Below are 27,314 nucleotides of genomic sequence, written 5' to 3'. Positions count from 1 at the left end.
TACGCTTAGGCTGCGCTTATAGCGCCGGCGACAGCGACTCGGCATCATAACAAATGCATTGCCGCCGTCGCTTGCGCTTATAGTAAGCGCGGAGCGACGGCTTGGTCGCGATCGCTGGAAGTCATCTCAATTTGATTTTTCCAGCAACCACAGCCTGACGTCGCTGTCGCCGGCGCTATAAGCGCGGCCTTATAGTGCCGGCGACGTCAGGCTGCGGTCGCTGAAAAATCAAATTGAGATGACTTCCAGCGATCGCGACCAAGCCGTCGCTCCGCGCTTACTATAAGCGCACGCGACGGCGGCAATGCATTTGTTTTGACGCCGTGTTGCTGTCGCCGGCGCTATAAGCGCAGCCTTACAGAGACCAGGAGCGTGAACCGTGTCCGGCGGTGCCCCCTCCTCTAACGGGACTGCCACGACCGGGAGCCTTCCCTACCGGGTTGGATGTGTGCTTGAACCTGGACATTTAACCCTCCGAACTCACCGCCTCGGCGGTATCAACTCTGAGATCATCATTAACCCCCGGGCGACCACGGGGCTCCGGTAACGCGGTATCACTGAGGATTTTCACAATGATTGTTCGTGAGTTTTTATTATGTGTATTTTTTATATACATTCATATTTTCTTTTTACTAAAATCATTATTACATGAGAATTTCGCGCGGGTTCTGTGATTCAAATTGAAAGTACGTATTTTCTGTGCAGATTCCGCAGTTTCTCCGTCTACCTGAGCACCGGTGACACTCTCGGGGTGTGCGACACTCTCTCGGGGTGTGCGACACTCTCTCGGGTTTGCGACACTCTCTCGGGGTGTGCGACACACTCTCGGGGTGTGCGACACTCTCTTGGGGTGTGCGACACTCTCGGTGTGTGCGACACACTCTCGGGGTGTGTGCGACAGGGTGGCATGTCACATCCTATAACCAGCCTGGTGAAGCGCGCAGGTTGGCGGCAGTGTATGAAGTGCGCAGGTTGGCGGCAGTGTATGAAGCGCGCAGGTTGGCGGCAGTGTATGAAGCGCGCAGGTTGGCGGCAGTGTATGAAGCGCGCAGGTTGGCGGCAGTGTATGAAGCGCGCAGGTTGGCGGCAGTGTATGAAGCGTGCAGGTTGGCGGCAGTGTATGAAGCGCGCAGGTTGGCGGCAGTGTATGAAGCGCGCAGGTTGGCGGCAGTGTATGAAGCGCGCACGTTGGCGGCAGTGTAGCGGTGTTATATTCAGGCAGCGCAGGGATTCCTCCTCTCCGTTTCTTTTTGTTTTTTAACCTGTGCATTGCTGGTCTCTTCATTATTCGAGGGGGGGGGGGGGGTTTACAGGTCCACTTATTTTTCTGTTGAAAATACACGAGGGCCGCAGGCAAGGAAGGGGTTAACCCAGACTGAGCGCTGTGTATAGACGTGAGGTCAGAGGCAGTATCCCATCATTCCTGTCTCCAGCGCCCGCTGGTCTCAGTACCGCTGTTATAGGGCCTGGGGTCTCAGTACCGCTGTTATAGGGCCTGGGGTCTCAGTACCGCTGTTATAGGGCCTGGGTTCTCAGTACCGCTGTTATAGGGCCTGGGGTCTCAGTACCGCTGTTATAGGGCCTGGGGTCTCAGTACCGCTGTTATAGGGCCTGGGGTCTCAGTACCGCTGTTATAGGGCCTGGGGTCTCAGTACCGCTGTTATAGGGCCTGGGGTCTCGGTGCCGCTGTTATAGGGCCTGGGGTCTCGGTACCGCTGTTATAGGGCCTGGGGTCTCAGTACCGCTGTTATAGGGCCTGGGGTCTCAGTACCGCTGTTATAGGGCCTGGGGTCTCAGTACCGCTGTTATAGGGCCTGGGGTCTCAGTACCGCTGTTATAGGGCCTGGGGTCTCGGTACCGCTGTTATAGGGCCTGGGGTCTCAGTACCGCTGTTATAGGGCCTGGGGTCTCAGTACCGCTGTTATAGGGCCTGGGGTCTCAGTACCGCTGTTATAGGGCCTGGGGTCTCAGTACCGCTGTTATAGGGCCTGGGGTCTCAGTACCGCTGTTATAGGGCCTGGGGTCTCGGTACCGCTGTTATAGGGCCTGGGGTCTCAGTACCGCTGTTATAGGGCCTGGGGTCTCCATACCGCTGTTATAGGGCCTGGGGTCTCAGTACCGCTGTTATAGGGCCTGGGGTCTCAGTACCGCTGTTATAGGGCCTGGGGTCTCAGTACCGCTGTTATAGGGCCTGGGGTCTCGGTACCGCTGTTATAGGGTCTGGGGTCTCGGTACCGCTGTTATAGGGCCGGGGGTCTCAGTACCGCTGTTATAGGGCCTGGGGTCTCAGTACCGCTGTTATAGGGCCTGGGGTCTCAGTACCGCTGTTATAGGGCCTGGGGTCTCAGTACCGCTGTTATAGGGCCTGGGGTCTCAGTACCGCTGTTATAGGGCCTGGGGTCTCAGTACCGCTGTTATAGGGTCTGGGGTCTCAGTACCGCTGTTATAGGGCCTGGGGTCTCCATACCGCTGTTATAGGGCCTGGGGTCTCAGTACCGCTGTTATAGGGCCTGGGGTCTCGGTACCGCTGTTGTAGGGCCTGGGGTCTCAGTACCGCTGTTATAGGGCCTGGGGTCTCAGTCCCGCTGTTATAGGGCCTGGGGTCTCAGTACCGCTGTTGTAGGGCCTGGGGTCTCAGTAACTGTCATAGGGTCGGGGTCTCTGTACCACTGCTATAGGCTCTGGGGTCTCAGTAGCTCTTTTAAAGGCTCTGGGGTCTCAGTAGCTCTTTTATAGGGTCTAGAGTCTCTGTAGCTCTTTTAAAGGCTCTGGGGTCTCAGTAGCTCTTTTAAAGGCTCTGGGGTCTCAGTAGCTCTGTTATAGGGTCTGGGTTCTTTGTACTGCTGTTATAGGGTCTGGGGTCTCAGTACCGCTGTTGTAGGCTCTGGGTCTATGTAGCGCTTTTATAGGGTTTGGGGTCTCAGTAGCTCTGTCATAGGGTCTGGGGTCTCCATACTGCTGTTATAGGTTCTGGGATTTCGGTACAGCTGTTATAGGGTCTGGGGTCTCCATACTGCTGTTATAGGTTCTGGGATTTCGGTACTGCTGTTATAGGGTCTGGGGTCACTGTACCACTGTTACAGAGTCTGGGGTCTCCATACTGCGGTTATAGGGTCTGGGTGCTCAGGGATTTCTGAAGCCTGCAAAAAAAGAGCAGTGATGTGTTACACGAGAACATGCACACCGAGCTGAGTTTATCACACCAGTCGCTGATCTGCAGAGCTTACAATCTGATTTTTGGTGCGCGAGGCACAGGGATATTAAGGGCCATGTTTACCTAACAGCACAAAACCTCAAGGCCCCTCCTGGCTCTTTCACTTCAATGTCCCTAAGCCAGGCCTGTTCTCAAGGATACACAGTTCTGGGGTGCTTTCTCCATAAAACCCCCCGTTTGATAACCCTGACATGCAGACCCTTGCAAGGTCTGCCGTCTTCATTGTCAATGGAAGAGTCCCTCCCCACTGCCCGCGTGTCTTTGTCGCTGTTTGGAGGAGGTCAGGGAATATTAAGACCCCACCAGCAGCTGCAACCTCTGGGGGCGGGGGGGGCGAGGGGGGAGGGACATCATTCTTTATTTAGAAGACGCATCACACGTGGGACATAGGTTTCGTGGCGGCACCCAGCGCCCGCTCTCCTGTCCGTGGCATGTGCGACATAGGATGGAAATCCATGATGTGCTAAACATTAACCCCTGCATTGCTAGTCCCTCTGCCGCCAAATGATGTCTCTCAGACTGGCAATTTAAGTGTTAAAATATTGCTACAGTGTGTGTGTTACCGTCAGTGTAACAGGCCCCCCTCCCTCTCCCCCACCACCCCCCCGGGGGAGACGCCGGAAGCACATGTGAGAATGGGACCTGACAGCGAAGATGTCATTCTATTTAGAGTGTAAGCTCTGTGGGGAAGGCTCTTCCTTTACCTCATGTTGTCTTTCACCTGTTGCGCTGATCTGCATTGTACGTACTTCATTTACTAGGTGTGTCGTGTTGTAAAGCGCTGCGTATATAAAATCACACACACACACACGCACACACACACACACACACACACACACACATGCTTATAGTCCCGGCGACAGGCGTGATGTCATCCATCGCCGTTGTAATAGCGATATCTGCATATAGTGTAGGAGATTATAGACGGCGACCATACATACAATGCATACATACATACATACATACATACATACAATGCATACATAAATGCAATGCATACATACATACAATGCATACATACATACATACATACAATGCATACAATGCATACATACATACATGCATACAATGCATACATACATACATACATACATACATACATACAATGCATACATACATACAATACATACATACATACATACAATGCATACATACATACATACATACATACATACATACATACATACATACATACAATGCATACATACATACAATGCATGCATACATTACATACATACATACATACAATGCATACATACATACAATGCATGCATACATTACATACAATGCATGCATACATTACATACATCAATGCATAAATACATACAATGCATGCATACATACATACAATGCATGCATGCATGCATGCATACATACATACAATGCATAAATACATACATACAATGCATACATACAGTACATACAATGCATGCATACATACACACAATGCATGCATACATACACACAATGCATACATACATACAATGCATGCATACACACACAATGCATACATACATACATACAATGCATAAATACATACCATACATACAATGCATACATACATACAATGCTTACATACAATGCATACATACAATGCATACATACAATGCATACATACAATGCATACATACATAGCATACATACATACAATGCATACATACATACAATGCATACATACATACATACAATGCATACATGCATACATACAATGCATACATACAATACATACATACATACATACATACAATGCATACATGCATACATACATACAATGCATACATACATACAATGCATACAATGCATACATACAATACATACATACATACATACAATGCATACATACATACATACAATGCATACATACAATACATACATACATACATACAATGCATACATACATACATACATACATACAATGCATACATACATACATACATACATACAATGCATACATACATACATACATACATACATACAATGCATACATACATACATACATACAATGCATACATACATACATACATACATACAATGCATACATACATACATACATACATACAATGCATACATACATACAATGCATACATACATACAATGCATACATACATACATACAAACAACCTCCTCATCCAGAGAGCCTAAAACCTCATGAACCCGCCCCTAGGCGACGCCGCACGTGAAAAAGAGACTTGTGTGGTCTCCATAGCCGCAGCCAAGAGAAAGTGCCAGTGAAAGGCGGACCTGCTGCCTGCCCTGGGACCTCTCACCTCCTCCTCCGTTTCCGCCTGGTGATGGACGCGCTGATGGTGGCCACGATGAAGACGAGGAGAAGAAGTCCCAGCGCGGACGCCAGCCCCACCGTGGCCTGGAAGATCCGGTCCGGGCTTCCGCCGGGCACGTCCGGCTCCTCTGTGCCTGGTCATTAAACAGAGGTGGCAAAGTGTTTGTCGTCAGCATGTGTCTGTCTCAGCGGGTCTTCCCTCTCGTGCCTGCCGTTTGGTGAGTGCCCGAGGATAATACGTGGCACGTGGCACGTTTGTTACTGGGATGTGGGAACTTGTCTTCCATCGATAAATCTGGTGCATTTTATTTTTTGTTCTAGTACAGGGGCGGCCCCCTCCAGTCCCCAAGGGCCACACACAGGTCTTCAGCACAGGTGGCTCAATCAGTGCACCACCTGTGCTGAAGCAGGGGATATCCCTAATACCCGGCCTGTTAGTGGCCCTAGAGGACTATTATTGAATATTTAAACTCAATAACTTTACCGGTAAGGATCTCGGGAGCTGGGGGGGGGGTCTCTCTGGAGCTGAGAAAAGAACGTGGATCCCCCCCACATTCTCACCCTGACTAATATAAAGAGATAAAGGGGTGGTGCAATTTGCCAATTTCTCAGTACAGATACTTGGATAAATTGGAATAAACACTTTAGAACCTGCAATGTGCGCTGCCGGCCACAAGAGGGAGCAATACACCTGGAAACCAACACTTGACACAGAACAGGAGCTTTGGGCTGAAGGGGTAATCCAAGCAGGGAGCCCCCGCCTCTGAACCCCAGTCATTTCAAGGGGACCCCCTTGTTCGGGAGATCCAGACCTCCATAGGGGGCGCGCGGCTAGCAGGGTTCATGCAATGGCGGAGTTTCAACATTCCCGCGCCCTGCCGGCCAATGGGAAGCCGTGACGGTCATCAGGTGCGGCTTCCTATTGGTCCGCGTGACGCGGGGGCGTTAAACTTTGCCAGGATGCCGGTGCCCTCTACAGGGGTCCGTGTCTCGGGAAGCAGGGGGTCCCCGGGGGCCGAGATTAATTGTGTTTTGCTCCGGAGACCCCCTGCTTCAAACCAGTGTAAAAATAGTACAGTTTTAAGAAAAAGCGCTGGGCGGCCATATTTATTATTACTTAAATTAAACATCCTTAAAGAAGCCAGCTTATTCACGGTCATGTGACGATGTGACGGGACATTTATGGCTGAGTGACTCCTATATAAGGGTCATTTAGAGCTGTAGAGGGGATTATATACTTTGTAAAGAGATGTGCCACCTACAGAATGGGACTTCCCATATCACATCTAAAACGGAGGCCTGGGATTGGCGAGCAATGTCTGGGGCTAAATGACTGTGCGTCTCAAGTTTCGTTAATTGAGGTCATTCCCCTATGACCTCATACCTCTGTTATAACACTGCATTCATCCCCCTGTGACATCCATGTTATTACTCTGAAGTCATTCCCCCTATGACATCATACTTGTTACGACAGTGATGTACCCCCCCCACCCCATGACATCATACCTATGTCACCGTCGCTCAATTCCAGCATGTTCCGTGTCACCTCCAGGGACCCGTCGTGGGGTTCGGGCGTGATCCCCAGCAGTTGGCACATCAGGGCGTACACATGGACGCTCTCAAAGGGTTCCACGAGTAGCCCCTTTCTGAAGGATGGCCCCACGGCCCGAAAGATGGTCTTCATGTCCATGTCCTCGTTGTCGAAGCCATGCTCGCCCTTATTAATTTGGACCTTGAAGTACTGGAGCAGATTAGGAGACATGAGACCCACTTCACTCCGTAGCACCACCATTCATAGATTGGATGTAGCACATCGCGCTCCCCTTTCATGGCCCGGCTCTCCCCACTAACCCCGCTCTCCTACTCCTGCCGCGCCTCTGGATATTTATATTCGCGCTAACCTCACTTCTTTCCAAACTACATCTTGTTTTTTGCACCATCCTCATTACTCCTCCATTCATACATCTCCATCTCTCCTTCCTTCGCCACTTCTCAGTCACATAGTTACATAGTTACATAGTAGATGAGGTTGAAAAAAGACGTACGTCCATCAAGTCCAACCTAAGCTAAATTGAGACGACAGATACTTTATCCTATATCTATACTTACTTATTGATCCAGAGGAAGGCAAACAAAAAACCCCAGAGTCATATCATCCAATGATATCTCATAAGGGGAAAAATAAATTCCTTCCTGACTCCAAGAATTGGCAATCGGATGAATCCCTGGATTCCTACCTGTGTCCTCTGACACTACACAGCTATACCCCCTGCACTACAACGCACCCCCACAAATCATCCTCACGCATCCGCTTTCTTTCCAGGCTTCTCCTCGTCGCCTCTGGGGATATCTCTCCCAATCCTGGTCCCTGCCTTACTTCTACGTTCCTAAAACACACCTCTGTAACGCAGCATATGGGTGATGCTATACATCACATACATCGACCGTGGCCTCCTGCAGACGCACTTAGCATAACACCCTCCTACTGTCTCTGTACGTTCTTCCTACTTACCAATTAGAGTGTAAGCTCTTCGGGGCAGGAACAGCTTCTCCTTTTGTTTTATGTATGAAGCGCTGAATCCCTCTATGTGTTATGTTATTATGTCCAGTGTATTACGGCTGTGAAGCGCTGTGTACCTGGATGGCGCTATATAAATAAAGATATACATACCGTATCTCATCAACTGGAGACCGGGCTCGCACCCTTCAACTTACCCCATGGATGACATATCCGGGGTCCCCATACAGCACCAGAGGGGTGATTCTGGGGTTATTGGAGTAATGCAGCCGGCCGGGAAGCTCCTCTTTCTTGTAAACGTTGAGCTTGGGGTGGGCGCCCTTGAGGGTCTGATACACCTTCTCCAGCTTCCCCTCCTTGGGCACTAGAAGCCCCGTGGGTCCGTAATCCACTAAGTGGAACTGGAGGTCCGAGAAGGTGAAGTTGGGGAGCCGAGAGAGGACAATCTCATCGAACAGCGGTGCCTTCAGCACCGTGCGCATGCCGTGGTCGGCCGTGATGATGACGTTGAGTGTGGACGTCAGGCCGTAATGCTCGATGCGGCTTCTGATGAACCCCACCATGCGGTCCACCTGGCTCACCATGTCCTTGCGTTTCTGGGAGTCCGGCCCATGGAGGTGCCCGGTGCTGTCGGGCTCCCCGAAATACAGAGCCACGAAATCCAGGTCCCCCTCGGTGAACCAGCCCATCACCGTCTCCACGTTCTCCTTCCACTCCGTCTCGTTCCCCCACTTCTGGCCCGCCGGCTCCACCTTCCTCACGTTCACCGTCTCGCCGCGGTAGGTGGCGTTGCCTCCCGGGAAAAAGAGGGATCCGGTGTTCAATCCCTGTGTGAGCGGGCGATGGAACCATTCAGAACAGGTATCGAGTGTCACCTTGTAACATTACACATGATCTAGAACAGGTATCGAGTGTCACCTTGTAACATTACACATGATCTAGAACAGGTATCGAGTGTCACCATGTAACATTACACATGATCTAGAACAGGTATCGAGTGTCACCTTGTAACATTACACATGATCTAGAACAGGTATCGAGTGTCACCTTGTAACATTACACATGATCTAGAACAGGTATCGAGTGTCACCATGTAACATTACACATGATCTAGAACAGGTATCGAGTGTCACCATGTAACATTACACATGCTCTAGAACAGGTATCGAGTGTCACCTTGTAACATTACACATGATCTAGAACAGGTATCGAGTGTCACCATGTAACATTACGCATGATCTAGAACAGGTATCGAGTGTCACCTTGTAACATTACGCATGATCTAGAACAGGTATCGAGTGTCACCGTGTAACATTACGCATGATCTAGAACAGGTATCGAGTGTCACCTTGTAACATTACACATGATCTAGAACAGGGGCGGGCAACCCCAGTCCTCAAGGGCCCCCAACAGGTCAGATTTTCAGGATATCCCGGTTTCAGCGTAGGTGGCACAAGGAGTCCCAGCTTCAGCACAGGTGGCTCAATCAGTACCAGCTTCAGCAAAGGTGGATCAATCAGTCCCTGCTTCAGCACAGGTGGCTCAATCAGTCCCTGCTTCAGCACAGGTGGCTCAATCAGTCCCTGCTTCAGCACAGGTGGCTCAATCAGTCCCTCTTACAGCACAGGTGGCTCAATCAGTCCCTGCTTCAGCACAGGTGGCTCAAACAGTCCCTGCTTCAGTACAGGTGGCTCAATCAGTCTCTGCTTCAGCACACGCGGCTCAATCAGTCCCTGCCACTGATTGAGCCACCTGTGCTGAAGCAGGGGTATCCTTAAAACCTGACCTGCTGGTGGCCCTTGAGGGCTGGCGTTGACCACTGCTGATCTAGAATATAGAAAGCTGTTAGTTTCAATATGGACGCCCTCCCACAGCGTCAGGGTGTGTGCGTGCACACAATTACCGGGCCGGGAAGCCGGGAAGTCCCAATACCAGTTCCATCGGCTCCACATTCCCCAAACCGGCAGACTTGGTCAGGTTACAAATCTGAGAATCTACTTATTTGTGAGCGACGACCACGCCTCATGCCAGTGTAGCCCATCCCTCCCAAAAGCTCCACCTGACTGGCCCTGTCTGCCATCTTGTTATATCCCAGGCAACAGCAATTCCTTTCCATAGGAAGTGTCTCCCGCTTGGAAAAGTCCCAGGACGGGACGCAGGGATGTGACGGTCACCTGTTTATTAGGGCGGAGGCGATAGCATCTGTAAGGACCATGGGATAGTGCAGGGGTGCGCAGTTTTTCCCCTGTTCTCTTCCCCTGCTCGCGCCCCCCTCCCCCCCCCTGCTCGGCTTCGGGTCAGCGGGGTCATGTGACGTCACGTTGCCATGGCAACCTTGAATCAGCACAAACCTGCCCTGGTCCTCTTGACGGCCCGACAAGACCAGTACACAAGGTGAAGACAAAAGGGGGAAGAGGGCAGGTGTGTGCTGGGGTTGTAGAAGCCGAAGTCAATTGGCTTAGTGAGGAATCTTGATGTACCGCAACCTCCCTGAGGCATTCCGTGTCACAAATCCTGCCTCCCTCCCGTCTCTCACGCCCCTCAGCCCCAATAAGGAGCAGAGAGCTGCGCGGTACCTGTCTCTGAGCCGTGACCCAGATGGGGAGGCTGCCGTTGTCCCACCACATGGAGACGCCCTGGGTGGGGTAATAGGGAAGCTTCTCGCCGCTGGTGATGTTGAAGTACATGTTGTGGATCACCCCGTGGTTCTCGATGTATTTTCCTGCGAGAAACAAAGGCGGGAAGAACAGGAAAGCTGAGGTTGTGACTGGCGGTCCGTGCTGGGGCAGCGTGTAGGGGGCAGCGTGTGGTGTGCAGCGTGTAGGGGGCAGCGTGCAGGGGCAGCGTGTAGGGGGCAGTGTGCAGGGGCATCGTGCAGGGGCAGCGTGCTGGGGGCAGTGTGCAGGGGCAGAGTGCTGGGGGCAGCGTGCAGGGGCAGCGTGCTGGGGGCAGTGTGCAGGGGCAGAGTGCTGGGGGCAGCGTGCAGGGGGCAGCGTGCAGGGGCAGCGTGCTGGGGGCAGCGTGCAGGGGCAGCGTGCAGGGGCAGCGTGCAGGGGCAGCGTGCAGGGGCAGCGTGCAGGGGGCAGCGTGCAGGGGCAGCGTGCAGGGGCAGCGTGCAGGGGGCAGCGTGCTGGGGGCAGCGTGCAGGGGCAGCGTGCAGGGGCAGCGTGCAGGGGCAGCGTGCAGGGGCAGCGTGCAGGGGGCAGCGTGCAGGGGCAGCGTGCTGGGGGCAGCGTGCAGGGGCAGCGTGCAGGGGCAGCGTGCAGGGGCAGCGTGCAGGGGCAGCGTGCAGGGGGCAGCGTGCAGGGGCAGCGTGCAGGGGCAGCGTGCAGGGGGCAGCGTGCAGGGGCAGTGTGCTGGGGCAGCGTGCAGGGGCAGCGTGCAGGGGCAGCATGCTGGGGGCCTGTGCTGGGGCAGTGTGCTGGGGCAGCGTGCAGGGGCAGCGTGCAGGGGCAGCGTGCAGGGGCAGCGTGCAGGGGCAGTGTGCTGGGGGCCTGTGCTGGGGCAGTGTGCTGGGGCAGCGTGCAGGGGGCAGCGTGCTGGGGGCCTGTGCTGGGGCAGCGTGCAGGGGGCAGCGTGTAGGGGCCTGTGCTGGGGCAGCGTGCAGGGGGCAGCGTGCTGGGGGCCTGTGCTGGGGCAGCGTGCAGGGGGCAGCGTGTAGGGGCCTGTGCTGGGGCAGCGTGCAGGGGGCAGCGTGTATGGGGCAGCGTGCAGGGGGCAGCGTGTAGGGGCCTGTGCTGGGGCAGCGTGCAGGGGGCAGCGTGTATGGGGCAGCGTGCAGGGGGCAGCGTGTAGGGGCCTGTGCTGGGGGCAGCGTGCAGGGGGCAGCGTGTAGGGGCCTGTGCTGGGGCAGCGTGCAGGGGGCAGCGTGTATGGGGCAGCGTGCACGAGGCAGCGTGTAGGGGCCTGTGCTGGGGCAGCGTGTAGGGGCCTGTGCTGGGGGCAGCGTGTATGGGGCAGCGTGCAGGGGGCAGCGTGTAGGGGCCTGTGCTGGGGCAGCGTGTAGGGGCCTGTGCTGGGGGCAGTGTGCAGGGGCAGCATGCAGGGGGCAGCATGTTGGGGCAAGCGTGCAGGGGGCAGCGTGCAGGGGCAGCGTGCAGGGGCAGCATGCAGGGGGCAGCGTGCTGGGGCAGCGTGCAGGGGCAGCGTGTAGGGGGCAGCGTGCAGGGGGCAGCGTGCAGGGGCAGCGTGCAGGGGCCTGTGCTGGGGCAGCGTGCAGGGGCCTGTGCTGGGGCAGCGTGCAGGGGCCTGTGCTGGGGCAGCGTGCAGGGGCAGCGTGCAGGGGCCTGTGCTGGGGGCAGCGTGCAGGGGGCAGCGTGCAGGGGGCAGCGTGTAGGGGCCTGTGCTGGGGGCAGTGTGCAGGGGCAGCATGCAGGGGGCAGCGTGCAGGGGCCTGTGCTGGGGCAGTGTGCAGGGGCCTGTGCTGGGGCAGCGTGTTGGGGCAGCGTGCAGGGGCCTGTGCTGGGGCAGCGTGCAGGGGGCAGCGTGTTGGGGCAGCGTGCAGGGGGCAGCGTGTTGGGGCAGCGTGCAGGGGGCAGCATGCAGGGGGCAGCGTGTTCGGGCAGCGTGCAGGGGGCAGCGTGCAGGGGGCAGCGTGCAGGGGGCAGCGTGCAGGGGCAGCGTGCAGGGGCCTGTGCTGGGGCAGCGTGCAGGGGGCAGCGTGTATGGGGCAGCGTGCAGGGGCAGCGTGCAGGGGCCTGTGCTGGGGCAGCGTGCAGGGGCCTGTGCTGGGGCAGCGTGCAGGGGCCTGTGCTGGGGGCAGTGTGCAGGGGCCTGTGCTGGGGGCAGTGTGCAGGGGCAGCATGCAGGGGGCAGCGTGCAGGGGCAGCGTGTTGGGGCAAGCGTGCAGGGGGCAGCGTGCAGGGGCAGCATGCAGGGGACAGCGTGCTGGGGCAGCGTGCAGGGGCAGCGTGTAGGGGGCAGCGTGCAGGGGCCTGTGCTGGGGGCAGCGTGCAGGGGGCAGCGTGCAGGGGGCAGCGTGCAGGGGGCAGCGTGCAGGGGGCAGCGTGCTGGGGGCAGCGTGCAGCGTGCAGGGGGCAGCGTGCAGGGGGCAGCGTGCAGGGGCAGCGTGCAGGGGGCAGCGTGCAGGGGGCAGCGTGCAGGGGCCTGTGCTGGGGGCAGCGTGCAGGGGGCAGCGTGCTGGGGGCAGCGTGCAGGGGGCAGCGTGCAGGGGCAGCGTGCAGGGGCAGCGTGCAGGGGGCAGCGTGCAGGGGGCAGCGTGCAGGGGCCTGTGCTGGGGGCAGCGTGCAGGGGCCTGTGCTGGGACCCGTGTGCTGGGACCCGTGTGCTGGGACCTCGTGTTGGGGCCCATGTGCTGGGACCTCGTGTTGGGGCCCCACACAGATCTATAAGTGACCCCATTAATACCAGAGGTCCCCACATCTTGCTACGTGTTTGCTTCTCTGATTACTTTAGGCTGTGCGCCCCAGAGATGCACGGTTTGTTAACAAAGTATCTGCTTAGTGTATGTGTGTGTGTGTGTGTGTGTGTGTGTGTGTGTGTGTGTGTGTGTGTGTGTGTGTGTGTGTGTGTGTGTGTGTGTGTGTGTGTGTGTGTGTGTGTGTGTGTGTGTGTGTGTGTGTGTGTGTATGCATGTGTGTGTGTATGTGTGTATGTATGTGTGTATATGTATGTATGTATGCATTGTATGTATGTATGCATTGTATGTATGTATGCATTGTATGTATGTATGCATTGTATGTATGTATGTATGTGTGTGTGTATGTATGTATATGTAATTGTGTATGTATGTATATGTAAGCTTTACTGTGGAGGGTTTTAGTCACTTTTTTTACCCACCATAACCTTAATAGTCGTGGTATGTATATGTATGTATGTATGTATGCATTGTATGTATGTATGTATGTATGTATGTATGGCTTCATTTGTATAGCGCCATTAATGTACATAGCGCTTCACAGCAGGAATAGTTACAATCATATAAATAACACATGGGAAGAACTGCTTCAGACGTAAAAGTAACATTTAGGAAAAGTAGTCTCTGCTCCGAAGAGCTTACAATCTAATTGTTAGGTAGGAGGAATGTACACAGACAGTAGGAGGGCGTTCTGGTAAGTGCGTCTGCAAGGTTAATGTATGAGGTGTTAATTATCATCCATGGAGCTATTCATATGCTTCGTTAAGCAGGTGTGTCTTAAGGTGGGTCTTAAAGGTGGATAGAGAGGGTGCTAGTCGGGTACTGAGGGGAAGGGCATTCCAGAGGTGCGGGGCAGTCAGTGAGAAAGGTTTACGGTGGGAGAGGGCTTTAGATACAAAGGGGGTAGAAAGAAGACATCCATGAGCAGAATGCAAGAGCCGGGATGGTGCATAACGAGAAATTAGGGCTGAGATGTAAGGAGGAGCAGAAGAGTGTAAAGCTTTAAAAGTGAGGAGAAGAATTGAATGAATGTCTGTCTTTATTTGTATAGCGCCATTAATGTACATAGCGCTTCACAGAAGTAATAGTTACAATCATATAAATAATAAGATATAAATAACACAAAGGGAAGAAGTGCTTCAGACATAAAAGTAACATTTAGGAAAAGGAGTCCCTGCTCCGAAGAGCTTACAATCTAATTGAGATTTGAGAATTGAGTGTGAGATACGGGATTTGATCGGAAGCCAGGAGAGGGATTTCAGGAGGGGAGATGCGGAGACAGATTTAGGAAAGAGCAGAGCGATTCTGGCAGCAGCATTTAGGATAGATTGTAGGGGAGACAGGTGAGAGGCAGGGAGGCCGGACAGCAGGAGGTTACAGTAATCGAGACGGGAGCCAAGTTCGACACTGAGAGGGTTATTCATTAAACTGCAATAGTGCCAATCGGGGCACTATCACACGGATACCCTCACTGAGTGGACATTTCACTGCGGGGCAAATTGAATATGCGCCAAAGTGGCCTATTGGCCGAAAACCCCCATTGTCTTGAATCAGAGGTTCCTGCAATCAATCCCTTCGGGGTATATTGTAGCTAATCATCGATGTATCGGTGAACTTTGCACCCGCCCTCCCAAGGGCAAAGTGCCAGTTTGTTATCTAGGAAGCGGGAGCAGAAGGGAGCAGGAAAGTGACCGACGTTATAGCGGGATAAGAATTCCAAGTCTCTAAAAATGATTATTATTATTATCTTTGTGTCGAAAGGAAATTCTCGCTCTCGTTGGTTTTTCAAGTTTGCGCCGACATTAGGAAGACTTTATTTATTATTCTGGCTGGAAGAAGAGGCGAGAGACATTTTTCGTCTTCCTCACCCCGTTAAAAAGAATCCCGGCCCCGCCGTTAACACAACCACCTGCTCCGCATTTATTTGTACGCAACGTCCTCCATTTTCCAGGCGCCCGCGCGCGGCGCAAATCAGCGCTGCAAAAAAATCTATGAAACGTCACTGGGGACGTTTCAAGCAATGTGCGGGAGGGGCGGGGGTTTTGCGCCAGGTTGTAGCGGTTCCACACGGACGCGTTCGATTCCGGTATCCCCCCCCTTCCGCCCCCCCCCAGAGATGCGCTTGTTACTCACCGGTGAGCAGGGTAAAGTGACAGGGACTGGTGACCGTGAGAAACGCCGGCGTCAGGTACCGGGCTTTCACCCCGTCGCTCGCCATGCCGTCCAAGTTCGGGGTATAAACATCCTGGTCGTAATCCCAGCGGAAGCCGTCGAAGGAAACGAGCAGGAGCTTGTGGGGGGCCCGGCCGCGCCCCGGAAACGGGACGGGGGAGCCCAAGGCGACCAGGGTGCAGAAGAGCAAACGGCGAGATAGCATCTTCCCCGCGGCTGCGGCAGTCTGACGGCTCCGGAGGGAGATTAAGGCGCATAAACCCACATTATCCGGGAACAAAGTTTACCCTGATATCTTATCCCCGGAAATCTTTACAACGCGCAGGAAATCAATGTCCTAACAACTTGCTCGCATCAGCAGCTCGCTGCTCACCCCTCCCCCCCCCCGTGGCACGGCAGCTGCAGGGGGACAATGTCCGTGCCCAGGAGAAAGCAGGGGTGACCAAGCCACGAGCTGAGCCACCTGTGCTGAAGCAGGGATATGCTTCAACCGTGACCTGGTGGTGGCCTTTGAGGACTGGAGTTGGCCGTCAGGGACACGACTCGAACTAGACTCCCTGGTCCCTGACTCGAACAGAGACCTGTGTGCTGGGGCAGTGTGCTGGTTGTGTGTGAAGGTTGTGTGTGAAGGTTGTGTGTGCTGGTTGTGTGTGAAGGCTGTGTGTGAAGGTTGTGTGTGAAGGCTGTGTGTGAAGGTTGTGTGTGAAGGTTGTGTGTGAAGGTTGGGATGGAGAAGGAATAGAAGAAATGCCCAGAGAAGAATCCTCTCTCTTTACTGGGCATTGGGGTTTCCCCGATTTAGGACAATTTCGGGCAAGATGGCCTTTGAGCCCACAATACCGTCACAGCCCCCTGACACGTCTCCTAGTTCTCTCCTGCTAAGGTAATTTGGTATCACCTAATTGGACTGGTTCCTCATCTGAGGGAAGGTGCAGGAAGAGGAGTATTGAAGTGGGGCAAAGGTCGAATTATTGGGGTTTTTAAGGGACCGTCTCGCTCGATCTGCCGTTCTCGCATCCGGCGATCCATTCTGATGCAGAGAGCAATCAAATCCTCCAGATCTTTAGGGGTGTCCCGGCAGGCCAGTTTGTCCTTTAAATACTCAGAAAGCCCCTGCCAAAATGCTGCCACCAGAGCTTCATCGTTCCAGCCCGTTTCCGCAGCAAGGGTGCGGAATTCAATGGGATACTGGCCCACAGTACTGGTTCCTTGCCGGCTGCGATGGTGCGAAGCAGAGGCAGACAAACCATGAGCGGGAGCGTCAACAACTCTTTTGAATGCATGGAGAAAGGTAGCGTCGTTAACCAGTGGGGATTCCTTCTCCCACAGAGGGGAGGCCCAGGCCAAAGCCTCGTCCATCAGTAGGGAAATAACGTAGGCTGCCCCGGATCAATGGGTGCAGAACATGGAGGGCGGGGGTTCGAACCGAATCGAACACTGGTTCAGAAACCCTCTACAAGCCATAGGGTCCCCTCCATAACGTAGAGGCGTCGGGATTTGTGGTTCCCTGGGTGCTGGCGACGCTGCCAGCAATGGCGGTGCAGGGGTAGAACCCATTGCAGTGTGTCCAGGCGGGTGATAATGTTGTGAAGTTGGCTTGATATAAGTGCCACCTGTTGGCTTTGCTGGGCGAGGTGTCTCTCATGATCTCCGAGCAGTTCCTCCATGCGATGTACTTCTCGCTCTACCACAGCGGGGTCCATGTTTGGCCGAGCAAAATGTAACGGTGCTCGTCTCCAATCAGGAGGCGGACCCGCAGGGCTGAGGTAGGGATGCAGAATAACCGACCACCGCCCAGGGACAGAGCCCTGTTAGGGTATCCGTGGTCGGTAAGCAGGCAGGAGGTCAGGGCTGGCGGCAGTGGTGCAGAGTCCGGGCAACAGGCAAAAGGTCAGGGCAGGCAGAAAGCAGTGAGGTCGGGGTCACGGTCTGGGGTCAGCAACAGAGGACTCAAATAAGGTAACAGGGAAAGGCGTGACAGCGAAGACCGACAGGAGCTGCAAAACTTAGAACCTTGGTCGGCGACTCCAATTAGGAACTGCAGCCTTATATAGCAGGCTGCCAGTAACCAAAATGGCCGAATTGAGCAAAAAGGGCAGGCAACCTGGAATACCCGAACTGCAGCAAAACCCGGCACGGATCGGACAGAATCCTTACAACTTCCATTTGGAAAAGTCTCTCTTCCTTCCACCTCAGGTCTGGCACCTTATAAAGCTGCCGGACATCACCCCTGATTGCCCAGGTATCTCTGGCTGGGTTAACCCTCTGAATGCTGGTTTCAGCCCGAGGTATGTTTCCCAGGCATAAATATCAGCGAATGACTTCACATCTTCACGCTCCCCCTGTCCCCCTCATACCCCATGCTCCCTCATACCTCACTCTCCCCTGCCCCCACATACCCCATGCCCCCACTCACCCCACTCTCCCCCTGCCCCCACATACCCCACTCCCCCTGCCTCCACATACCCCACTCTACCCCTTCCCCAACATACCCCACTCTCCCCCTCATACTCCACTCCCCCCACATACCCCCACTCTCCCTCTGCCCCCTCATGCCCCATGGTACATGCAATGGGTAAACAAAGGCAGTGCACTGCCTGCAAATGATGGAGGAGGCTATTGGTAAAGGGCGCACGCCCCGAAACGCGTAGGTGAGCGTTTTCTAAGTGATCCAGGGGTGATGTTTGATCCCTTCATTCATTAAAAGGAATTTTTTGCTACCAATATCCTCCTCCACCATTTGCAGGCCAGTGCACTGCCTTTGTTCACCCATTCTACTTCTCCTGCTTGGCGGATTGCACGCTGCTCAGGATACCTGATGGGACTGCTCCCCTGGAATCAAAAGTGAGTTTTCTCTTACATACTATACTAAGTTATTATGGTTGGGACAACCTCTGTACTGGTCATTGTGCTGGTTAGCACTAGGTACTAGTCCCTTGTATGTTATCATTGCTCGCCATCATTTCGGAGTGTTCCCTACGGAAGAATCATTATTTATTATTGGGACTCGTATTTTGATGCACCGGTTACCCACACATGGTTACATGCGAGACTTTTCGGCGCGTTGTTGTCTCTAGCAAACACGCCTTAACCCCCTCCCTGCCGTAGCATTGCGTTGCATGAGGCTGGCAGGCCGGGCGTTAGGACATGTCTTTCTCTTTAGATTACCCGTGTTGTACTGAAGTTATCGTCAGATGATGGGCGAGGCCACAGATCAGCGGTCAGACAGGAGAGATAAGAGGAGGGACGCTCCTGGCAGGTACAGGTGAGCTGTACTTGCACAGGCACAGGTTACCTTCCCCTCTGGGTGCAGATCCTCGGGGACACTTATCACTATAACGGCTCACGAGATCTCAGCTGTCCTTGGCTGTGTATTTTATAGCCCCGTGAAACTCCTCTCCGGCACAATCGACGGCCTTTCCTGTTCAAAGGTTTGTACTTGGTGACGTCAGCCTGAGCTGAAATCTACCGGGGGCCTCGTGGTGAGATCAGCAGAGACGTCACGGCGCCAACACGGAGAGGAGCACCAATGAGCAGCTCAAGAGTCAGTTCCCAGCAGGAGGCTTTTACACGGGTCTGATTAACCAGGTGGAGACTGGTTAATTGTTTTTAGCTGCAATTAACCAGCTCCCTGCTGGATTCCTCAGACCACTGAGGCTTTCTAGTGAAGCCTCATTGAGACCGGGTTAATTCCCTGTTACATACCACTTATTTAAACCTCGTGATTCTCAGTTACTCAGATCCATAATGTGATGGTGTATAACAATACTTTTTATTCAAATAATAAGATTCCACCAACCACTGTGGCCAGGCACTGCCATCTACAGCACTTATTCCCTCACCCCCTGTGTCTGTAACTCTTCCAACATACCACTTAGATTGTAAGCTCTCCGGGGCAGGGATTCCCTTTGCTAGTAAAACAAAAACACACAAAACCCCAGCAAGCTCTTTTTGGGAACCCCTGAGCCCCCACAAAATATATATGTATATGTGTCAAAAAGGAGTGCTATTGAGCGTGGCATATGTATACAACAGACGACAGAGAAGCCCAATGCTACATCCAACATGACAAAAATACACAGTAAAATACTTATATATTCTCTTGAAAAAGGGTCACTTAGTTTAACCCTTTGGCCAAAGCATTGTAAGCTTGCGAGCCACGACAAGGCAGACCCTGTTCGCAAGTCCTAACACTACCAGATAAAATACTAATATACCTCTATTAGGATAAATAATCCCCACTTTCCAAGTTAGCAGGTCAGTTTCATTTTGCTGGGTTGTGACAGATCCAATGTTGATCATTCTTCCTCTAATTATAGAGGTAAATAAGAATTTTAACTCAGGTAGTGTTAGGACCTGCTAATGGTCATGCCTTGATGTGGCTTGCAGTCTTAAAACGCTTTGGCCAAAGGGTTAAACTAAATCACCCTTTTTCAAGAGAATATATAAGTATTTTACTGTGTATTTTTGTCATGTTGGATGTTCAACCTTAATGGGTCTCATCAGTGTGGGGTTGATTAACTGGCTATGCAAAGAAGCTAAAAGATGGGGGGTACCATACTGAGTTAAGTTATGGTGAGTAAAAAAAGTGACAAAAACCCTCCACAGCAAATATGCAAATGTAAATACAACTGTATGCTCATCTGCATGTCTTAGGCAGGTCTGCAACCCCACCTTTCACCATTATCACCCAGCACACAGCACTTCCACTGCAGCAAGGGATTCTGGGAAATGACATGCAAATGAGCACACAGTGCCACTTTTATATATATATTTTATATATATATATATATATTCAAAAGGAGCACTATTGGGTGTGACCAAGTATACTGCATACAACAAAATGCCCCAATGCCACAACCAAATGACAAAGTATGTAGTCAAATACTTGTGTGTTTGTCTTCTCATAAGTCAGGGTCATTGAGTTAAACTCTGGCCACTGCATTAGGCTTTGTGTTGATGGTGCTATTTGCTGCAGTGACCAGCAGGTGGTGACATTGAGCTGCCTGGATCTGGACAGGTAAGGTTGCACTCGCTTGCATTTCACTGCCCTGGATTTGGTGCTGACAGCTCATGTAAGAACAACATAGTATCCACTGAAATGTATCACAGCCCGTGAGGACTCTGTGGGAAATACTGATAACCAGCTTGATAGCGGTGACGTGAAGTGGCCGGTCAGAATTCGGGAAGACTAGACTGCCCTAGTGAGCGCTCCCCTCTGTGTCTCTCCTCTCACTATCTCTACCAACGTAATGATACAATAACCACAATAGTTTCTTTTATTGTGTAGCTGTGGCAGGATACGCACACCTCCGGGCATGGAACGCTTTCAGGTGCAATCAATCCCTGCCCTGAAGAGCTCGCAATCTATTTTCTAATGCCTGAGTTAGAGCAACGTAAAGCAACTGGCCTGAGCTCACCAGGATGTGGATGTCCCGAGTCGGAGACCATAACTAGTGTAACCCCCCTGCCTAAAGGGTTACTAGCAATACTGGTATATGCTGGGCCCCACTCTGGCTGCTATGGGGATCCATATGTCACGCGGGGGTATTTAAGAAGGAAGCACTGTTCTGGATGGTCAGGTTCCTGGAGGTCGAGAGGAGGGGAGCCTCGGGGAGTGTAGATGCGTATGTTAATAAGGTGATAGCATAGACCCGTCCCCCTTGTTTGTTATGTTGCAGATATGGCCAGTAACCCTTTAGTGAGGAGCCATTAAAGACGGACAAAGAGTCCTGTACAATTCAGTAAAAGGAATACGGCACGCTGTAAAGGGCCCCAAGAGAAGAGGGCCCCCGGGTGCCTGCTGATCTGCTCTATCCGCGGATCAGCGCCAACGTGCCGCATCAGTCTGGGTGAAAGTGGCAGTTCCCAAATACAGACAGCAAGGTACCGGGTCAAGCATCATGTGACCCCCATCATCGCCGCCCCCCACTTTTGGCCGCGCACCCCATCGCTCACTACAGAACGCGGTTTTAAGCTGTGCATGCGCCTCCAGGACGCCGGGCGCGCGCAAAGCAGCCTCCACCAGGGACTTGGCCAAAGGCAACAAGGCACCTCTCTGGGGCCGTGTGGTTATTTTATTGTTTTATCTTCTCCGATGCAGGATGCCTGGTGGACCCGTGCTTGAGAAGGCAGCGTTGGCCTCTCGGTCACTTGAAGGGTTAAGGTTTTCCCACCTGACACCCCCACCCCCCCGCGACGCCCCGTCACAGAACGCTGTGTCCCGGTTTCCCCTCTGTCCGGTTCTCCTCGTATCGATCTGTTCAGCGTCTCACATCATTCTCCGGTTTCCTGTCTAATGACAGCGTGAGATCAATAAAGTCCTCCCATATCGATCAGAAGCCTCCTCCCCTAACCGCACACTTGGGGCTCGCCTTCGCCCGTTCTTCTCACCCTCCCCGGCACGGGTCGCCTCACACCCGCAGAGCGCTGGGCACCCATTTACATGTCAGCACCCAGAAAACTCGTGTACAACGTTACCACTGTGTGACGACGTGACAATGGGGGGAATGAAGAAGGATTGGGGGTGAGGGAGCGACGTTGAGAAGGTTTGTGGGACTCCTATGTCCCAGTGTGAGACTCTCAGTAAGGTGTAAAAAGGGGGTTCAGGAAGAAGTAGCCACAGGAGACATGTACCCCAAAATGTTATAATGTATAGGATGTGGCTTGCAAGAGGGGGCCCTGGGAGGGGGCGGGGGGCTACGAGGCCAGAGCCCTGAAAAGTATCAGAGAGACTCACAGTCCGTAATATTGTTTTATCGGAGATTTTTTGCAGCTTTGCAATAAAAATAAATAAAATTGGAAATAACCGGCCTGCTGGGAAAGAAATATTAGTTTCACAGCCACGTACGCTGCAATGTGGGCCGGGATAAAGGCCCTCACTATGGGCTCTATGCAGTAACCGCCGAAAAAGTGCAATTGCCAAGGGTTGCCAATAGGCCTTATTTTGGCGATTTGCCCTCGCAGTATTCAGTAAGGGCCGAATCCATGCCGATCCCTGCCGGATCACTGCGAAAGCAAAACTGCCGATGAGCCTGTGCCGATACAGCCTGGCTCCCGATAACCTGCCGATAGGCCTTTTCTGCCGATATGTGTTTGCAGCAGAGAGAGACCAGCCGCTCTCTCAGCGCAAACATCGGCAAAATATAAAGTATTTATAAACTTTGACTCCGAGTGTACATGTGCAGGGGGTCTCCGGAGCTGAACCGCATTGGTTTCAGGTCCGGGGACCCCCTGCTTCCCGAGATACAGGCCCCTTTATGAGGTGCCGGTATCCCTTTGCTTTTAAAGGTCCCAATCACGTGATCGCGGAATGTAAACAAAGGCTACTTGAATTCAGCCGAGTTCAAAAAGTGCTGATAAGTGGCTTATCGGCACACGGCTGCCGATAAGTTTTTATCGGCAACAAAAATTGCCGATTTTTCCCACTTATCGGCGCTTACTGAATCGGGAGGGCAAATTTGGCGAAAAAATGGCGATAAACGGCTTATCGGCGCTTACTGCATGAGGCCCTATATCCACCTATTCACTTCAATAGAGTCTGGTGATAGAATACGGTTGCTCCGGTGGATATAAACGTGACCCTAAAGGTCAAAGAGAAGGGGACCTGGGCGTATCAGACAAACCCAAGTAACCGCAGTTGGCCAATAAGATTTGAGATTCTCCACCGATAGTTACTATACATTTGAGGGGCTTTGCTGGGATATTCTGCACCCCGGCACTGACGGGGCCGGAGTTACAGAGGGGTGCAGCGTCTCCCCAGGTCACAGTTACAGAGGGGCGCAGCGTCTCCCCAGGTCACAGTTAGAGGGGCGCAGCGTCTCCCCAGGTCACAGTTACAGAGGGGCGCAGCGTCTCCCCAGGTCACAGTTACAGAGGGGTGCAGCGTCTCCCCAGGTCACAGTTACAGAGGGGGCGCAGCGTCTCCCCAGGTCACAGTTACAGAGGGGTGCAGCGTCTCCCCAGGTCACAGTTAGAGGGGTGCAGCGTCTCCCCAGGTCACAGTTAGAGGGGCGCAGCGTCTCCCCCAGGTCACAGTTACAGAGGGGCGCAGCGTCTCCCCAGGTCACAGTTACAGAGGGGCGCAGCGTCTCCCCAGGTCACAGTTAGAGGGGCGCAGCGTCTCCCCAGGTCACAGTTAGAGGGGCGCCGGGGCTACCCAGGTCACAGTTACAGAGGGGCGCAGCGTCTCCCCAGGTCACAGTTACAGAGGGGCGCAGCGTCTCCCCAGGTCACAGTTACAGAGGGGCGCAGCGTCTCCCCAGGTCACAGTTACAGAGGGGTGCAGCGTCTCCCCAGGTCACAGTTACAGAGGGTGCAGCGTCTCCCCAGGTCACAGTTACAGAGGGGTGCAGCATCTCCCCAGGTCACAGTTACAGAGGGGCGCAGCGTCTCCCCAGGTCACAGTTACAGAGGGGTGCAGCGTCTCCCCAGGTCACAGTTAGAGGGGTGCAGCGTCTCCCCAGGTCACAGTTAGAGGGGCGCAGCGTCTCCCCAGGTCACAGTTACAGAGGGGTGCAGCGTCTCCCCAGGTCACAGTTACAGAGGGGCGCAGCGTCTCCCCAGGTCACAGTTACAGAGGGGTGCAGCGTCTCCCCAGGTCACAGTTAGAGGGGTGCAGCGTCTCCCCAGGTCACAGTTAGAGGGGCGCAGCGTCTCCCCAGGTCACAGTTACAGAGGGGCGCAGCGTCTCCCCAGGTCACAGTTACAGAGGGGCGCAGCGTCTCCCCAGGTCACAGTTAGAGGGGCGCAGCATCTCCCCAGGTCACAGTTAGAGGGGTGCAGCATCTCCCCAGGTCACAGTTACAGAGGGGCGCAGCGTCTCCCCAGGTCACAGTTACAGAGGGGCGCAGCGTCTCCCCAGGTCACAGTTAGAGGGGCGCAGCGTCTCCCCAGGTCACAGTTAGAGGGGCGCAGCGTCTCCCCAGGTCACAGTTAGAGGGGCGCAGCGTCTCCCCAGGTCACAGTTACAGAGGGGCGCAGCGTCTCCCCAGGTCACAGTTAGAGGGGCACAGCGTCTCCCAGGTCACAGTTAGAGGGGCGCAGCGTCTCCCCAAATCACAGTTAGAGGGGCGCAGCATCTCCCCAGGTCACAGTTACAGAGGGGCGCAGCGTCTCCCCAGGTCACAGTTACAGAGGGGCGCAGCGTCTCCCCAGGTCACAGTTAGAGGGGCGCAGCGTCTCCCCAGGTCACAGTTAGAGGGGCGCAGTGTCTCCCAGGTCACAGTTACAGAGGGGCGCAGCGTCTCCCCAGGTCACAGTTAGAGGGGCGCAGCGTCTCCCCAGGTCACAGTTAGAGGGGCGCAGCGTCTCCCCAGGTCACAGTTACAGAGGGGCGCAGCGTCTCCCCAGGTCACAGTTAGAGGGGCGCAGCGTCTCCCCAGGTCACAGTTAGAGGGGCGCAGCGTCTCCCCAAATCACAGTTAGAGGGGCGCAGCGTCTCCCCAGGTCACAGTTAGAGGGGCGCAGCGTCTCCCCAGGTCACAGTTAGAGGGGCGCAGCGTCTCCCCAAATCACAGTTAGAGGGGCGCAGCGTCTCCCCAGGTCACAGTTACAGAGGGGCGCAGCGTCTCCCCAGGTCACAGTTACAGAGGGGCGCAGCGTCTCCCCAGGTCACAGTTAGAGGGGCGCAGCGTCTCCCCAGGTCACCGTTACAGAGGGGCGCAGCGTCTCCCCAGGTCACAGTTACAGAGGGGCGCAGCGTCTCCCCAGGTCACAGTTTCAGAGGGGCGCAGCGTCTCCCAAGGTCACAGTTAGAGGGGCGCAGCGTCTCCCCAGGTCACAGTTAGAGGGGCGCAGCGTCTCCCCCAGGTCACAGTTACAGAGGGGCGCAGTGTCTCCCCAGGTCACAGTTACAGAGGGGCGCAGTGTCTCCCCAGGTCACAGTTAGAGGGGCGCAGCGTCTCCCCCAGGTCACAGTTACAGAGGGCGCAGTGTCTCCCCAGGTCACAGTTTCAGAGGGGCGCAGCGTCTCCCAAGGTCACAGTTAGAGGGGCGCAGCGTCTCCCCAGGTCACAGTTAGAGGGGTGCAGCGTCTCCCCAGGTCACAGTTACAGAGGGGCGCAGCGTCTCCCTAGGTTAGTTACAGAGGGGCGCAGCGTCTCCCAGGTCACAGTTAGAGGGGCGCAGCGTCTCCCCAGGTCACAGTTAGAGGGGCGCAGTGTCTCCCCAGGTCACAGTTAGAGGGGTGCAGCGTCTCCCCAGGTCACAGTTAGAGGGGCGCAGCGTCTCCCCATGTCACAGTTAGAGGGGCGCAGCATGGGACGTTACACACCCATCTCGTGTTCGCTGGGAGGGCTGCAGATATCGGGGGGGCTGCTTTCACATCCCTAGTTACATGGGAACTATTTCTGCCTCGTTATCCCATTCCGGGCGAGTTTGGGCGCGCTCCCCCCTAAGCACACATAACATGGCTAAGCTCACCTCGCAGACTGAGCACTTTCTCCCAGGTCCGCTGCTATCAGAGCTCAGAAAGTGATATAAACAATGTTATCAGAGCTGCACTTTGCAACCTATATATATAGCCTAGCAGCATGGTCAGTAAACACATGGTGCAATACCGTATAATAGCGCCTTCGCATTGCGCGGGGGAAAAGGTTGAGCCTTGCAGGATATATGGTAACACTGCAGCACTTGTACCAGGCATCGGGGGATGAACCTGCAGATGTTCTCGCTGTGCCCGCAGTAAGCGTTTCATTACTGGAACAGAACAGCGACTCACGGGATTCCACCTTACTGCTCTGAGCCGACTCCTTATAGAATTACTGCTGCTTCCCGAAGCAATGATCTGCTCACCTCATCTTACCTGTAAGCAGCCAAACCCAAGTAGGGCTTTTGTAGGGTCTGGCTGGGTGGGACCGCACAGTTGGGTATGATTGACCTAATAAAGAGTTATTTCTGGGGCAGGATGGGAGTATGGGTAAGACTGGTGATAACATCCCGGGTATTGGAAGGTAACACAACGTGATGCTACAGTAAGGTGGCGTTACTCCTATGCTAATAATCTGCCCACCTCATTTTACCTGTGAGCAACCAAACCCAACAGTACAACCCTCTTCCCAGGGGGTAGCGATCCGCTGGCCAGGGAAGGACACGCCTGCCCGCTCCTTCTCAGGGCCGCTGGAACAATATCATCCCGTCCAGCCATGTTTTCTCCCGCACAGGACATGGTGTTAACGAGAACGCACGTTAGGGATAATGACTGAGGCATAATCTTAGCGACGCAAACCCATTAAAGCCCGGGAAGGTTAACATGGCGGCGTAACGTCGCGTTACGTTGCGTTAGTTAAGCCAGAGCTGAATTTGGCCTTAATCCCACCTAGATATTGAAGTAGGACTTTTATAGGGTCCGACTGGGTGGAACCGCACTGTTGGGTATGGTTGACCCAATAAAGAGTTATTTCTGGGCAGGATGGGATCGGTAAGACTGGTAATAATATCCCGGTATTGGAAGGTAACAACGTGATGCTACAGTAACGTGGCGTTACTCCTATGCCGATGAGGTGTAGTCGGGACGCTGTATTTGCATATAATTAGCTTTGAGAATACGTGTTAACCTCAGGGAACAGGAAACGTCTCGTTCCGAGCCCAGATTTAGCAGAGCTTAGTGGATCTGGCCCTTGGGTGTATCTCGGTACTACTGATGAATGCAGAACCACCACCCCCCCACCACCATTTGGGGACTACTAGTTAGTATAAGGGGTTAACAGCCTTAATGGGTTAACTTTGTGGATCACTCAGGTTACTCCACTCC

The 27,314-nt window shown here is 53.9% G+C and overlaps 1 protein-coding gene across 1 annotated transcript; it reads right to left on the bottom strand.

Moving 5' to 3' along the window:
* Nucleotides 1-573: 573 nt before the first annotated feature.
* Nucleotides 574-15,805, bottom strand: ENPP7 (ectonucleotide pyrophosphatase/phosphodiesterase 7). Its single transcript, XM_075580026.1, has 6 exons — nucleotides 15,524-15,805; nucleotides 10,590-10,735; nucleotides 8,211-8,840; nucleotides 7,002-7,236; nucleotides 5,482-5,629; nucleotides 574-3,140 (listed from the first exon to the last, which is right to left on the bottom strand). Exons 1-6 carry the CDS (start codon nucleotides 15,765-15,767, stop codon nucleotides 3,107-3,109), a joined length of 1,437 nt encoding a protein of 478 aa, XP_075436141.1. The 5' UTR covers nucleotides 15,768-15,805; the 3' UTR covers nucleotides 574-3,106.
* Between the last annotated feature and the right edge of the window lie 11,509 nt (nucleotides 15,806-27,314).

The sequence above is a fragment of the Ascaphus truei genome, chromosome 22 (genome assembly GCF_040206685.1).
Source record: "Ascaphus truei isolate aAscTru1 chromosome 22, aAscTru1.hap1, whole genome shotgun sequence".
Taxonomy (NCBI): Eukaryota; Metazoa; Chordata; class Amphibia; order Anura; family Ascaphidae; genus Ascaphus; species Ascaphus truei.
The sequence above is the reverse complement of the archived record's forward strand: the minus strand, read 5'-3'. Positions and strand labels throughout refer to the sequence as shown.